The sequence below is a fragment of the Coregonus lavaretus genome (genome assembly GCF_964263955.1).
Source record: "Coregonus lavaretus genome assembly, chromosome: 4".
NCBI classification, from domain to species: domain Eukaryota; kingdom Metazoa; phylum Chordata; class Actinopteri; order Salmoniformes; family Salmonidae; genus Coregonus; species Coregonus lavaretus.
In genome coordinates this window covers 49,726,681-49,743,552 of record NC_139991.1, presented here as the reverse complement: position 1 = coordinate 49,743,552, position 16,872 = coordinate 49,726,681, and the positions used below count along the sequence as shown (strand labels likewise).

The following is a 16,872-nucleotide window of genomic DNA, read 5'->3' as shown; positions in this document are numbered from 1 at the left end:
GTAAAGAAAATGAGTTGAATAAAAGGTGTAGATTGAGTTAAAACTTGGACTATATCTGTTTGATGAACAGTTTAAAGCCTAGGTTAACAAAGACATACTGTTTGCACATGCAAAAGGGGAAGCTGGAGATCAGTGGTGAATGTATAATAATATTTTAAGGCTGATCATGTGATCTCTGATGAGAGTCTATCTAATTAAACTGATGAGGAAATGTTCAATTATAGAAGTGCATAATCTCCATGCATTACACAAATCACGGTATAATTGGCTGGAAAATGATTGAGCATGTCCTGTCTCTCAAACCTATCCACCAAACATGGTTGACGTGCTGTGCTTTGGGTGAGGGTTAGGATGTCGGTAGATGTGTGCTTCCATACTGCTAATGTAAAGATGGAATATTAGAATGTGATACTACCTTTTGACAACTGACAGGTACTGTTTATTTATAGCAGTACAACACAAACTAAGTGAATGGCAAGTGGTGTGACATGTCAACATATTGATATTTGTACTGCACTGTTGAGGAGCGCTTACAAGTAAACATTGCACTGTATCTTTTACATCTGCTGTATCCTGTGCACGTGACGAATAAACTTTGATTTGATTTGAGGTCTCAAAAATATCTAGCAAAATTAAAACATGAGACAAACAACATTTGAGATAACTTCTGCCCTAAATGTGAGGTCCAGCTGAACAAATAGGACATGGACAAATGGATATGATGGATTAAGATCTAAACATTTGCTGAAGCCATCAGAACCGATCATAACATGTTTTCATCTTAATACTGTAAGAGGATACAGATCCTAATGTGGTTGGCTAAACACAAATCTGACGATCCAGACAAAAAGATGCCTTGTCAAAACACATTAAAAGATTACATCAAATGGAATTATGTGGATTAAGCGGAGTTAGTGAAATGGAGGGGAAAACCAAAACATGAGTTAACTATGTTCATTCGCAACATACGCTGACTACATATGCTGTGTGTGTGTGTGTCTGTGCGAGCGAGCGAGTGAGCGAGAGAGAGAGAGAGAGAGAGATAGTGAGGGTTTGTGCTAAAAAGTGCTGAGCACCAAGTTGTTGAGTTAGGTGCTCCTGAGGCCAACTGAGAAAATGGCATTTGTTGAAAAATAGGCCCAAGTCTGTAATTTGTCAAATACAGCCTCACATCTCTTGACCTTGATGGAAGTTTAGGTGACGCCATCAGTGCTGTACTAAGCAAGGAATCAATCTGTGCCGGAAAATAATCTGTGCAAGGTGCATTTTATCTGTAATTACATGGATGAAGGATAATAAGAAGTGGTCAGTTGGTTTGTGCACCCTAAATCAAATCAAATTGTATTTGTCACATTTGTCACATGCTTTGTAAACAACAGGTGTAAACTAACAGTGAAATAAATACCTTCCCAACAATGCAAAGAGAAAAAAAGATAAAATAATAGAAAAATAACACGAGGAATAAGTAGCCATAGCTTGGCTATATACATGGGGTACCAGTATTGAGTCAATGTGCAGGAGTACGAGGTAATTGAGGTATATACATATAGGTAGGGATAAATTGACTAAGCAACAGCATAGATAATAAACAGTAGCAGCAGTGTTTGTGATGAGTCAAAAGATTTAGTGCAAAAAGGGGACAATGCAGATAGCCCGGGTAGCTATTTGGTTAACTATTTAACTAACTATTTAGAAGTCTTATGGCTTGGGGGTAGAAGCTGTTCAGTGTCCAGTTGGTTCCAGACTTGGTGCATCGGTACCGCTTGCCTTGAGATAGCAGAGAGAACAGTCTATGACTTGGGTGGCTGGAGTCTTTGACAATTCTTAGGCCCTTTCTCTGACACCGCCTGGTATAGAGGTCCTGGATGGCAGGGAGCATTACCCTCTGCAGTGCCTTGTGTTCGGATGCCAAGCAGTTGCTATACCAAGCGGTGTCAAGATACCCTCAATGTTGCAGCTGTATAACTTTTTGAGGATCTCAGGGCCCACGCCAAATCTTTTCAACCTCCTGAAGGGGGAAGAGGCATTGTCATTCCTTCTTCATGACTGTTTAGGTGTGTGTGGACCATGATAATTCCTTAGTGATGTGGACACAGAGGAAGTTAAAGCTGTCGACCTGCTACACTACAGCCCCGTCGATGTGGATGGGGGTGTGCTTGGCCCGCCGTTTCCTGTAGTTCACGATCAGCTCCTTTGTCTTGCTGGCGTTGAGGGAGAGGTTGTTTTCCTGGCACCATACTGCCAGGTCACTGACGACCTCCCTATACGCTGTCTCATCATCGTCGGTGATCAGGCAGACCACCATTGTGTCATTAGCAAACTTAATGAGGGTGTTGGAGTGGTGCGCGGCCACGCAGTCGTGGGTGAACAGGGAGTACAGGAGGGGACTAAGCACGCACCCTGAGGGGCCCCCGTGTTGAGGGTCAGCGTGGCGGATGTGTTGTTGCCTACCCTCCCCACCTGGGGGCAGCCTGTCAGGAAGTCCAGGATCCAACTGCAGAGGGAGGTGTTCAGTCCCAGGGTCCATAGCTTAGTTATGAGCTTGCAGGGCACTATGGTGTTGAACGCTTAGCTGAAGTCAATGAACAGCATTCTCACATAGATGTTCCTCTTGTCCAGGTGGGAGAAGGCAGTGTGGAGTGCAATAGAGATTGTGTCTTCTGTGGAACTGTTGGGGCGGTATGCAGATTGGAGTGGGTCCAGAGTGTCTAGGACGATGGTGTTGATGTGAGCCATGACCAGCTTTTTAAAGTATTTCATGGCTACGGATGTGATTGCTATGGGGCGATCGTCATTTAGACAGGTTACCTTGGCGTTCTTGGGCACAGGGATTATGGTGGTCTGGTTGAAACATGTAGGTATTACAGACTGGGTCAGGCAGAGGTTGAAAATATCAGTAAAGACACTTGTCAGCTGGTCTCTGAGTACGTGTCGTTGGTAATCTGTCTGGCCCTGCGGTGTTGTGAATGTTAACCTGTTTGAAGGTCTTACTCACATTGGCTACAGTGGTGCTCTCATGCATGATTCAATGTTGCTTTCCTCGAAGCAAGCATAGAAGGAATATAGCTTGTCTGGTAGGCTCGAGTAACTGGGCAGCTCGAGGTTGGGATTCCCTTCGTAATCCGTGATAGTTTGCAAGCCCTACCACATCCTATGAGCGTCAGCGCCAGCGTAGTAGGATTTGATTTTAGACCTGTTTTGACGTTTTCACTGTTTGATGGCTCATCAGAGGTCGTAGCAGGATTTCTTATAAGCGTCCGGATTAGTGTCCCGCTCCTTGAAAGCAGCAGCTCTAGCCTTTAGCTCAGTGCGGATGTTGCCTTCAATCCATGGCTTCTGGTTGGGATATGTAGGTACAGTCACTGCGGGTAAGTCGTTGTCGATGCACTTATTAATGAAGCCATTGACTGATGTGGTAAACTCCTCAATGTTATCGGATGAATCCCGGAACATATTCCAATCTGTGCTAGCGAAACAGTCCTGTAGCTTAGCATCCGCTTCATCAGACCACTTCCATATTGAGCACGTCACTGGCACTTCCTGTTTGAGTTTTTGCTTGTAAGCAGGAATCAGTAGGACAGAGTTATGGTCAGATTTGCAAAAAGGAGGACGAGTTGGAGCTTTGTATGAGTTTCTGTGTGTGGAGTAAAGGTGATCTAGAGTTTTGTGGCCTCTAGTTGCACAGGTAAAAATAGATACGACGGATTTCAGGAGCACCACCTCAGGATGTGCATTTTCTTGTTTGCTTATGGCCCTACACAGCTCATTGGGTGTGATTTGTGGTGGTAAATAGACAGCTACGAAAAATATAGATGAACACTCTTGGTAAATAGTATGGTCTCCAGCTTATCATGAGGTATTCTAACTCAGGCGAGCAAAACCTCAAGCCTTCCTTATCATTAGAGATCACGCACCAGTTGTTGTTAACAAAGAGACACACCTCCCCCCTTAACCTTACCCGAAGCTGTTGTTCTGTGTTGATGATGCATAGAAAAAACAGCTAGATGTACATTATCCATGTCCTTGTTTAGCCACTACTCAGAGAAACATACCATATTACTAAGTAGGGCTGGTCGATACATCAAATTAATTCAATTAATTTGAATTTATGTTATAGCGCTATATTCCAAGTGCCTGTATAGCAAAATTATTTATATTTTTTATGAACGTTTATGTCCACTTGTTCTCATGTAGTCATTTTGGTCTCGTCTCCTTCGCTCCTTCTGTGCTGTGTCAGAAATCATAATGACGAGATGCTCATGTCTCCACCCTAACAATGGGTGCCGTTGTCCCAAAGGCAGAAAGGCAGGCGACAAGCTTAGGTCCAAAATAAGCCCATAGCCATGCATTGGCCTTATTTTGGACAGATTTTGGTAAGTGAAACCTCTCGCTTCGCCTCTTCCTCTCTGGCATTGTGCACCTTCCCATTTACACACACACACACACCAAGCCCCTCCCCCTGTCACTCACAACAACAAAGATTATATGTTTTTTTCTTCACCTCTTCCTCTATGGTTTACACACACACACCAATCCCCCCCCCCCCCCCCCTTTTTCCCTTTAGTCAGATTACAAAGGAAATCATCTCCCAAATATCACTATTTCTAAAGCCATAGAAAGTTGGTTGCAATTTCAATTTAATCCTCCAGAAATGACAGAACAAATAATGCAACAAATATTGTAGTTAAACTCAAATATACTCATTGATAAAAAAATAACATTATTTAAAAAAAAGGTATCATCTTATGTTAAGAGTTATGTCGCACATGCAGCTAACAGAAATATATGGAAATGTCTGTTCTACCCAAAATTACAACCAAATAATTGAACCATTACCACAAAAATGGACGAGGAAAGTGGAAGGGGGAAAAAGTATGGAACTTGTCTGTAGGCCCTGCATTAAAGAACATAATTGGTTAAAGAAAATTGTGATAAATAAAAAAGTATACCAGTTTCATTTAAGGACCAAAAGATTGACAGCCGTCCCATATACATTGCAAAATAGTTGGGAAGAGATTTTTGACGTACCGATTCCATGGCATAGTGTTTATGAACTTATACGCAAAACGACGCCGGATTCAAAACTTAAACTTAAATTATTATATAAAATTCTTGCTACCAATAGAATGTTATTTATATGGGCGATACAATCTTCCCAGCTCTGCAGATTTTGCTGTGAAGAGACAGAATCATTAGATCATTTGTTTTGGTACTGTCCATTTGTAGCTTGTTTATGGACACAGGTCCAGGAATGACAAAAGGATTGCAATATTTACCTGGAGCTAACCCTGCAGATAGCACTACTGGGTTATCTGAAAACTCATAGTCAATCGATCAATAATATAGTAATACTTTTAGCAAAAATGTTTATTTTCAATTTACAATCTGTAGAAACAATGAGAATAGAAGGGTTCAGAACTTTTGTAAAACATCACAGTACAGTTGAAAAATATATGGTAAATAGAAATCCAATATGGATGGTGTTAAGAGATAAATGAGAGGTGTTGGGTTTGCGCCAGACATGGCGTTTTCCTTGATGGCCAAAAAGCTCAATTTTAGTCTCATCTGACCAGAGTACCTTCTTCCATATGTTTGGGGAGTCTCCCACATGCCTTTTGGCGAACACCAAAGGTGTTTGCTTATTTTTTTCTTTAAGCAATGGCTTTTTTCTGGCCACTCTTCCGTAAAGCCCAGCTCTGTGGAGTGTATGGCTTAAAGTGGTCCTATGGACAGATACTCCAATCTCTGCTGTGGAGCTTTGCAGCTCCTTCAGGGTTATCTTTGGTCTCTTTGTTGCCTCTCTGATTAATGCCCTCCTTGCCTGGTCCGTGAGTTTTGGTGGGCGGCCCTCTCTTGGCAGGTTTGTTGTGGTGCCATATTCTTTCAATTTTTTAATAATGGATTTAATGGTGCTCCGTGGGATGTTCAAAGTTTCAGATATTTTTTTATAACCCAACCCTGATCTGTACTTCTCCACAACTCTGTCCCTGACCTGTTTGGAGAGCTCCTTGGTCTTCATGGTGCCGCTTGCTTGGTGGTGCCCCTTGCTTAGCGGTGTTGGAGATGCTGTGGCCTTTCAGAACAGGTGTATATATTCTGAGATCATGTGACACTTGGGTTGCACACAGGTGGACTTTATTTAACTAATTATGTGACTTCTGAAGGTAATTGGTTGCACCAGATCTTATTTAGGGGCTTCATAGCAAAGGGGGGAATACATATGCACACACCACTTTTCCGTTACTTATTGTTTAGAATTTTCTGAAACAAGTTACTTTTTTAATTTCACTTTTGACAATTTTGTGTATGTCCATTACATGAAATCCAAATAGAAATCCATTTAAATTACAGTTTGTAATGCAACAAAATAGGAAAAACACCAAGGGGGATGAATACTTTTGCAAGGCACTGTATATGACCTTTAAATGTACAACAAATCTTATTTAGAGAAATGTAGATGTGAATTGACCATACGTTTGAAAAAATAAATATATGATTTATAGGCCATATCGCCCAGCTCTAACCCTAAGAAGTGCTCCATGTGCACTTCACCAAGTCACCACCCATACTAACACCCCTGTCAATTAACAACACAGAACTCCAAAAGGTTGGGGTTATCAAGGTCCTCGGAATCTACATTCAATGAAATCTAAGCTGGTCAGCCCAGGTGAAAATCTGATAGAATCGAGTCCAGAGAAGACCAGTTCGTATCATTTTTACATTTACATTTACGTCATTTAGCAGACGCTCTTATCCAGAGCGACTTACAAATAGGTGCATTCACCTTATAGCCAGTGGGATAACCACCTTACAATGTTTTTCCTTTTTTTATTTTATTTTTTTACATTTCTTTGTGTCTTTATTTCGTTTTTGTAATCTTTTTTTCCTATTGTTTTTTTTTCTTCTTTTTTTTTGGGGGGTGGGGGGGGGGGTGGGGTGGGTTGGGGTAGGGGGGGGGGGGGGGGGGGGGGTAGAAGGATTACTTTATCCTATCCCAGGTATTCCTTAAAGAGGTGGGGTTTCAAATGTCACATATCATCATGGCCACAGACTACACATCCTACTCAGATGTATGCACTAATATGGGCCTATCATCACTCCACACTCGCAGGGAAAGTCTCTCAAGATCCTTCGCAAGATCACATCTTAAATCCGACCCCTACCACAATACAGTGGAGAAAAAAAGTATTTAGTCAGCCACCAATTGTGCAAGTTCTCCCACTTAAAAAGATGAGAGAGGCCTGTAATTCTCATCATAGGTACACGTCAACTATGACAGACAAAATGAGAAAAAAATTTGCAGAAAATCACATTGCAGGATTTTAATGAATTTATTTGCAAATTATGGTGGAAAATAAGTATTTGGTCAATAACAAATGTTTCTCAATACTTTGTTATATACCCTTTGTTGGCAATGACACAGGTCAAACGTTTTCTGTAAGTCTTCACAAGGTTTTCACACACTGTTGCTGGTATTTTGACCAATTTCTCCATGCAGATCTCCTCTAGAGCAGTGATGTTTTGGGGCTGTCGCTGGGCAACACGGACTTTCAACTCCCTCCAAAGATTTTCTATGGGGTTGAGATCTGGAGACTGGCTAGGCCACTCCAGGACCTTGAAATGCTTCTTACGAAGCCACTCCTTTGTTGCCCGGGCGGTGTGTTTGGGATCATTGTCATGCTGAAAGACCCAGCCACGTTTCATCTTCAATGCCCTTGCTGATGGAAGGAGATTTTCACTCAAAATCTCACGATACATGGCCCCATTCCTTCTTTCCTTTACACGGATCAGTCATCCTGGTCCCTTGGCAGAAAAACAGCCCCAAAGCATGATGTTTCCACCCCCATGCTTCACAGTAGGTATGGTGTTATTTGGATGCAACTCAGCATTCTTTGTCCTCCAAACACGACGAGTTGAGTTTTTACCAAAAAGTTCTATTTTGGTTTCATCTGACCATATGACATTCACCCAATCCTCTTCTGGATCATCCAAATGCACTCTAGCAAACTTCAGATGGGCCTGGACATGTACTGGCTTAAGCAGGGGGACACGTCTGGCACTGCAGGATTTGAGTCCCTGGTGGCGTAGTGTGTTACTGATGCTAGGCTTTGTTACTTTGGTCCCAGCTCTCTGCAGGTCATTCACTAGGTCCCCCCGTGTGGTTCTGGGATTTTTGCTCACCGTTCTTGTGATCATTTTGACCCCACTGGGTGAGATCTTGCGTGGAGCCCCAGATCGAGGGAGATTATCAGTGGTCTTGTATGTCTTCCATTTCCTAATAATTGCTCCCACAGTTGATTTCTTCAAACCAAGCTGCTTACCTATTGCAGATTCAGTCTTCCCAGCCTGGTGCAGGTCTACAATTTTGTTTCTGGTGTCCTTTGACAGCTCTTTGGTCTTGGCCATAGTGGAGTTTGGAGTGTGACTGTTTGAGGTTGTGGACAGGTGTCTTTTATACTGATAACAAGTTCAAACAGGTGCCATTAATACAGGTAACGAGTGGAGGACAGAGGAGCCTTTTAAAGAAGAAGTTACAGGTCTGTGAGAGCCAGAAATCTTGCTTGTTTGTAGGTGACCAAATACTTATTTTCCACCATAATTTGCAAATAAATTCATTAAAAATCCTACAATGTGATTTTCTGGGAAAAAAAATGCTCATTTTGTCTGTCATAGTTGACATGTACCTATGATGAAAATTACAGGCCTCTCTCATCTTTTTAAGTGTGAGAACTTGCACAATTGGTGGCTGTCTAAATACTTTTTCCCCCCACTGTATCTGTTGTTTATTTTATTTTAGTTAGTGTTGCCAATTTTCATATTCAAATGTAGTACTCACAATTCAGCATGTTGCTGCCACTTGTACACTGTTCTGTTGAAAAACAGTAAAAATCTCTCTCTCAACTACCACAAATCACAAGTTAGCGTTTTAGCAATGGGAAAATTGCAAAACAAAACTAGACAAAATAGGACCAATTGTGACAGAGCTGCTGGAGTGGACATCTGAGTGATGCCTCTGGGTAATTTCTCTGTAGATCATTGTGTAGTCAATTAACAATTCAAATTCTGGATAGATTTTCAGTTGGTAATGAATCTTGGTCCAATGACAGTGTGAGGCAAGCCTCCTCTTCGCACACCACAAACCCCACATCCAAGATCAATGAGCACCATCATGCCATTTTCATAAACATTTTCATCCTTAATAACAACCTCCATCTCGCTCCTTTGATTACAGTACAATGATGATTCCCAGCCTTAAAAATGCATTAATGGACAGAGATTTGCATTTATATTGGATTTCTCTGGTACACAAGGACTTGAGATAGAGCCCACGAACAATGACCACAGCAACATCATCTAAAAACTAGTGATGGGGAAAAAATAGATACAGTTACATATCAGGATATTATTTTTGATGATATATTATATCATATCATTTTGACAATATCGCAATATTATTTTTACGCTAGTTGGCTGTACCTGCACCAAAACTCCAGTATTTTCCCTTCATAGCTTGTTCTTCATCTTCTTTTTAAATAGGGAGCCAATTTGTTTTCTGCAATTTTATTTCCCTGACTGATCAAAACTTGTTTTCTAATGGCTCTGTCTTGTCTCTCTGCTGCAGACATATAGTGAGCGATATGTTTGGAACATCGAATCGCAATGAAATCTCAGTATCGAATCGCAATACATATAGAATAGTGAGAATCGTGAGAATCACAATACATATCGTATCGGCACTTAAGTAATTTGATAATATCATATCGTCAGGCCCCTGGCAATTCCCAGCCCTACTAAAAACACAGTCAACCCCATAATAGAGTACATATGCCACAGAGAGAGGAAGTCAGGGCCAGGCGAAAGCAGGCCATTCTACCACTCACTCAAGCATGGATTGATACCCAGTCAATAACGATTAAATCTGCAACACGCTACAACAGCAAAAGTGTCTACAGTGAGGGAAAAGTATTTAATCCCCTGCTGATTTTGTACGTTTGCCCACTGACAAAGAAATGATTAGTCTATAATTTTAATGGTAGGTTTATTTGAACAGTGAGAGACAGAATAACAACAACAAAATCCAGAAAAAAACATGTCAAAAATGTCCAAATTGATTTGCATTTTAATGAGGGAAATACGTATTTGACCCCCTCTCAATCAGAAAGATTTCTGGCTCCCAGGTGTCTTTTATACAGGTAACGAGCTGAGATTAGGAGCACACTCTTAAAGGGAGTGCTCCTAATCTCAGCTTGTTACCTGTATAAAAGACACCTGTCCACAGAAGCAATCAATCAAATTCCAAACTCTCCACCATGGCCAAGACCAAAGAGCTCTCCAAGGATGTCAGGGACAAGATTGTAGACCTACACAAGGCTGGAATGGGCTACAAGACCATTGCCAAGCAGCTTGGTGAGAAGGTGACAACAGTTGGTGCGATTATTCGCAAATGGAAGAAACACAAAATAACTGTCAATCTTCCTCGGCCTGGGGCTCCATGCAAAATTTCACCTTGTGGAGTTGCAATGATCATGAGAACGGTGAGGAATCAGCCCAGAACTACACGGGAGGATATTGTCAATGATGTCAATGCAGCTGGGACCATAGTCACCAAAAAAACAATTGGTAACACATTACGCCGTGAAGGACTGAAATCCTGCAGCGCCCGCAAGGTCCCCCTGCTCAAGAAAGCACATATACAGGCCCGTCTGAAGTTTGCCTATGAACATCTGAATGATTCAGAGGAGAACTGAGTAAAAATCGAGCTCTTTGGCATCAACTCAACTCGCCGTGTTTGGAGGAGGAGGAATGCTGCCTATGACCCCAAGAACACCATCCCCACCGTCAAACATGGAGGTGGAAACACTATGCTTTGGGGGTGTTTTTCTGCTAAGGGGACAGGACAACTTCACCGCATCAAAGGGACGATGGACGGGGCCATGTACCGTCAAATCTTGGGTGAGAACCTCCTTCCCTCAGCCAGGGCATTGACAATGGGTCATGGATGGGTATTCCAGCATGACAATGACCCAAAACACACGGCCAAGGCAACAAAGGAGTGGCTCAAGAAGAAGCACATTAAGGTCCTGGAGTGGCCTAGCCAGTCTCCAGACCTTAATCCCATAGAAAATCTGTGGAGGGAGCTGAAGGTTCGAGTTGCCAAACGTCAGCCTCGAAACCTTAATGACTTGGAGAAGATCTGCAAAGAGGAGTGGAACAAAATCCCTCCTGTGATGTGTGCAAACCTGGTGGCCAACTACAAGAAACGTCTGACCTCTGTGATTGCCAACAAGGGTTTTGCCACCAAGTACTAAGTCGTGTTTTGCAGAGGGGTCAAATACTTATTTCCCTCATTAAAATGCTAATCAATTCATAAAATTTTTGACATGCGTTTTTCTGGATTTTTTTGTTGTTATTCTCTCTCACTGTTCAAATAAACCTACCATTAAAATTATAGACTGATCATGTCTTTGTCAGTGGGCAAACGTACAAAATCAGCAGGGGATCAAATACTTTTTTCCCTCACTGTATCTGGCGTATGATGTATTTGGTACAGAAGAAGGCATGCATGCTCATGCATATCCAACACATATGCATAGAGGGGAGAGAAAGAGAAAAAGAGCACTTTAGTTTAGTGAGTTTTCTACCGCGTCGCAGCCGATTACTTAACCAATGCATTCCAATTATTCTTAGGGAAGAAGAAACACACCTCTGGGGGTGGGGTAATTGTAGCCCTGCAGTGTAGTGTGTCTTTGCGCCAAGTGATGGTGACCTTTCCAGCATGCCAAATGAGCACAAGCGGTCCTAAATTTGTTTGTTTGGCCTGCAGAATGAGGCACGGTGCTCAGGTTAATAAAGACTAGGGAGATGTTTTTTTTGCTGATCAGGTTGGTATTGTCCGGCGGTCCGCCTTAGGGTAATCTTTCTTGATAACAGAGGCAGAGAGGGATGCTTTATCTCCCTGCAAATCGGATTCAACCACTTTCTAACCAGTAAATTGCAAAGACAGTGGAAGCCTTGGGGAAATGTACAAAGCTATTCATTCCTCATTGCCAGTTAGCATCTGCTGCCGATTCCTTATTTATTTCTCGACTCACTTGCTTCATATGGGAGCCAAAAAGAGGTGGACACGGAGGCATATGTGACATTGTAAATGCTAGCACTGTGTTTGTAGCTAAGATGTTTGGGAACCTTGGGAGAATGAAGAGCGCTTTGGCATTTTTACCTTTTATCATTAATTATTCAAATCCAACTGTGATAATCCATGTTCTTGGGAGCATGTATGCCAATTTCACAGTTGGATACTTTTCATAGATAATTGGATAGTTTTCACAACACGTCTTACATTTTTGCAAAAGCTAATTTCATATTACCGCCACTGGTTTGGATGATGTGCAAACAGGGTGAATAATAATATTAGGGTTCTGTTTTTGTATTGGCACTAGACTGGCAGTATATATTTATGGACTATATTACCCAGTGCATGTACATAAAAGGCTCAGCCAAGTAATTACCACAGTCATTCACTCAGTGCGTCTGATGTATTCCAAATGTCGTATTACATTTGCATATTCTAGGAAAACACATTGAATTTGATGGCGGATCTGGAGGGCATGGCTGCCCTTTGTCAAAAGCAGCCCACTCTTCATCAAAATGAATGATATGTATATCTGACTCTTCAGCAAAAACTGAGACTAAAGGGAAAGTTTTCTACCACATCCTTGCATCCAGTTGACTATGACACTGGCCCAGATGTCTGACAGATGTGATTTTTTATGAGAAGTGCACTAGATTCCGCTCTGTATTGATGCAAGATGTAATTGTCTTGTCACAAGCAAAACGATACCTTGCATTGACAGCTGAATTCGATGCCTCCTACTGTTTTATAAGAAACTGAGACGTAAGGAGGTAGTCGAACTATCCTGCTTGCGCAACATTTGTGTTGCAGTGCCAAAGACTCTGTTCCCCTGGCAAACGCATAATGCCTGTGCCTCCTCCTCTGATTCTTTTATGAATCGAACAAACAGCATAAGCCACACTTGTCAGCAGCACGGGCCATTGATGGCTGTTCGTCTGAGATTCCTGCGTATGTGTGCTATCCAGGCTGTCAAGCTACATATTATGCAAATTATCTGTTTACATGTGACAATATAAAGACAGCAAAGCCAGTGGGGACCAGAGGCTGCTGCGGCAATCTATGAAACAAGGAGAGGAGAGAAAGAAGAGAGACCCTATTTAACTGTATCACTAAATGAATGTTGTTGATGAGTCTCTCTTTCTGTGTCTCGTCTTGGTCTCCCTATCTCTCTCACTCTCCCTCTCTCTCCCCTTTCTCTCTCTAGGATTCTGGACTGCAGAGCAGGAAAATCAAAGCTCACTCGTCTGAAAGGGAAGGGAAGCTCCTAGGTATCCATTTTCCATACATTGTCAGTCAATTGTAAGGGTATTTATAATGCAAAGAGAGAGGGGAAATAAAAGGATGCTATTTGGAATCCAACACTGGCAGATCATGTATTTAACAACACGTAACGAAGCAGGGAGGAGCGAATACGACATGAAAGCTGATACCTGTCAAGAGAATGCCAACCACGTCCCATTACAAAATGCTAGCTAGAATCCTTGACAACTATGCCATGCTTCTAGAATAGAATACAGTATTTGTCAATATCATGTTGCCAATTATTCTTTCCCTTAAGACAAAAACACAACCAGACATGGAAAACAGGAATTATAAAATGACAAAGATTGCATCCTACACTGACCTCCCTGCCTCTAGCCAGGCTTGATATTTAACTTGTAACTTTTGGGTCTATTATCAAACAAACCCAGTAGCCCTGTATAGATCACTACATTTACATAATTTAGCAGATGCTCTTATCCAGAGCGACTTACAAATTGGTGCATTCAACTTATGATAGCTAGTGGGACAACCACTTTTTTTTTTATGGGGGGGTGGGGGAAGAAGGATTACTTTATACTATTCCAGGTATTCCTTAAAGAGGTACGGTTTCAAGTGTCTCCGGAAGGTGGTCAGTGACTCCGCTGTCCTGGCGTCGTGGGGGAGCTTGTTCCACCATTGGGGTGCCAGAGCAGCGAATAGCTTTGACTGGGCTGAGCGGGAACTGTGCTTCTGTAGAGGTAGGGGAGCTAGCAGGCCAGAAGTGGATGAACGTAGTGCCCTCGTTTGGGTGTAGGGTCTGATCAGAGCCACATGACTACTAGAAATTTGCATAATAATAATCTGAGAACTTAAAAAGTTAACTAAAATATACAGCAAGTAATATCGATGCAGTACTTGGATGTTTTATTTCATCCAGACTGCCAAGCCATGCAGCTTTTGTCTCTTGTCTTAATATAGCCACTTTTTATATACACAACCATTCAGTAGAGTCTGAGAGGCTAATCAGAGAGGATGGCTCTGACTCCATCTCCCTCACATAACTATGTAATTGGGGAATGATTATCTGAGCCACAATGTGTTAGGCAAATATGTACAATGGCTGGTGATTACATAACCTATTTATAACACACTTAAGCCCCAGCCTCTAAGCAGACACACAGCCTAACACACAGCACAGCCACTCCATCCCCTTAACAAAGCTAGCCTGCTGATTGGGCCATAATGCCATGACACAGACCATAGCCAAATAGTGAGATGAGTACTATTGGGGCCTTGTTTCTTGCTGGGACACACAATAGGATAGGATAAGAAAGCAGTGTGTCTATCAATCTGTGAATGTTAGAAATAGACAACTAAAGCTTCCTTGAAGGAAAAACAGTTATCCCATCAACATTATCTTAGGACACTCCTTCCTAATAAAGTAAAATCCTTTCCAACTTTCTTGTGTGTGGTAGGGAAGTACAGTAACTATGTAAAAAGGGTGCACTTTCACACAAAGCTTTTACACAGTACACCTTTGCAAGGTCCCTTCAAAAGAGACCAACAATAGAGACTCAAAATAGAAAAAACATTTAGCCGGAGAGTGTCTTTAAAAACCTCTGCAACATCAGCACCAAAACTCATGAATGAAAGTGAACTCACCTATAAATTTTATATCTGGTTGTAAATCCTTGGCGGAATCTTTCCACAAAGGAGAGGTAACTCCGAGAGTGGTGGAAAGGTCCGCGGTCGGAGATGAGCCAATCAAACTGCTTGGTGACATGTTGCTCGGCGGCGGACGGGTCCTGGCGGGAAGACTGAACTGTTATATGGTCCCATATAAACAGGAAGCAGATGACCTCAATAAACCTCCAGTTCATGCTTTTCTTTCAGCCGCTCTCTGTTCATTCTCGCTCCATTCTGTGGAGACCTGTGGAAAGACAGATAGAGAGAAAGAGGGGAAAGAGAGAAGAGAGAGGGGGAGATTTTATTACATGATGAGTCTATATATTTTTTTTATCCTGGGGTGTCAGCGAAGGTGAAACAGACTTAAAATAATTAATCTAATCGGCAAACAAGACATTGTCACTGAAAGGCTGTTTTCAATGTGATATGATTTGTGTATTAATTTCTGTTTTCCTTTTTTTACAATCTCAGGAGTTGTCAGGGCCCAGATTGCAGCTCTCCATACTAATGAGGAATGTTGCCCTTTCAGCAGATGAAAATGAATTACATCCCTGGATGTGTGGCCTTCTCTTTCTCCAGACTAATTGGTGCCAGACAAGGTTAAGAGGCTGCTTTATGATATGTTGTAGCATGGAGCTGGTTTACATGGGGAAGCACTGTCTGCCGTTCCCTTCAGTATAAATTACTAGGGAAAACTGCCTATTGACGGGTGATTTCCTGGATCGTTTAAACACCTGAACAGTGCTGTATTCAATATGGCGAGATTGGTGTGATATCCTTAAATGAGCATTCACTTGCAATACATGAGTTATCTGAAGATATATTGGTTAGGTTCATGTGGGAAATGATGGCCCAAAGTGTATCGAAATGACTCTTTGTAGCCTTGAAGGCTAACCTCTGTCCAATCAATACTGTAAAGCCAATGTATCAGAGGAATTAGACACATTGGCAATACATGGATGAGACCAGCCTGCAATTTTATTTATTTCACCAGGTAAGCCAGTTGAGAACAAGTTCTCATTTACAACTGCGACCTGGCTAAGATAAAGCAAAGCAGTGCGATAAAAACAACAACATAGAGTTACATATGGGGTAAACAAAACATAAAGTCAAAAATACAACAGAAAATATATACAGTGAGGGAAAAAAGTATTTGATCCCCTGCTGATTTTGTACGTTTGCCCACTGACAAAGAAATGATCAGTCTATAATTTTAATGGTAGGTTTATTTGAACAGTGAGAGACTGAATAACAACAAAGAAATCCTGAAAAACGCATGTAAAAAATGTTATAAATTGATTTGCATTTTAATGAGGGAAATAAATATTTGACCCCCTCTCAATCAGAAAGATTTCTGGCTCCCAGGTGTCTTTTATACAGGTAACGAGCTGAGATTAGGAGCACACTCTTAAAGGGAGTGCTCCTAATATCAGCTTGTTACCTGTATAAAAGACACCTGTCCACAGAAGCAATCAATCAATCAGATTCCAAACTCTCCACCATGGCCAAGACCAAAGAGCTCTCCAAGGATGTCAGGGACAAGATTTTAGACCTACACTAGGCTGGAATGGGCTACAAGACCATCACCAAGCAGCTTAGTGAGAAGGTGACAACAGTTGGTGTGATTATTCGCAAATGGAAGAAACACAAAATAACTGTCAATCTCCCTCGGCCTGGGGCTCCATAAAAGATCTCACCTCGTGGAGTTGCAATGATCATGAGAATGGTGAGGAATCAGCCCAGAACTATACGGGAGGATCTTGTCAATGATCTCAAGGCAGCTGGGACCATAGTCACCAAGAAAACAATTG

The 16,872-nt window shown here is 41.9% G+C and overlaps 1 protein-coding gene across 1 annotated transcript in view; it reads right to left on the bottom strand.

Annotated features, from left to right (window-relative positions):
- brinp1 (bone morphogenetic protein/retinoic acid inducible neural-specific 1) overlaps nucleotides 1-15,305 on the bottom strand; it is a 121,741-nt gene extending 106,436 nt beyond the window's left edge. Inside the window, exon 1 of the mRNA XM_084159698.1 lies at nucleotides 15,038-15,305. Coding sequence (XP_084015824.1) covers nucleotides 15,038-15,255 — 218 coding nt within the window. The 5' untranslated portion in view covers nucleotides 15,256-15,305. The remainder of the gene's footprint in view (nucleotides 1-15,037) is intronic.
- Nucleotides 15,306-16,872: the final 1,567 nt, after the last annotated feature.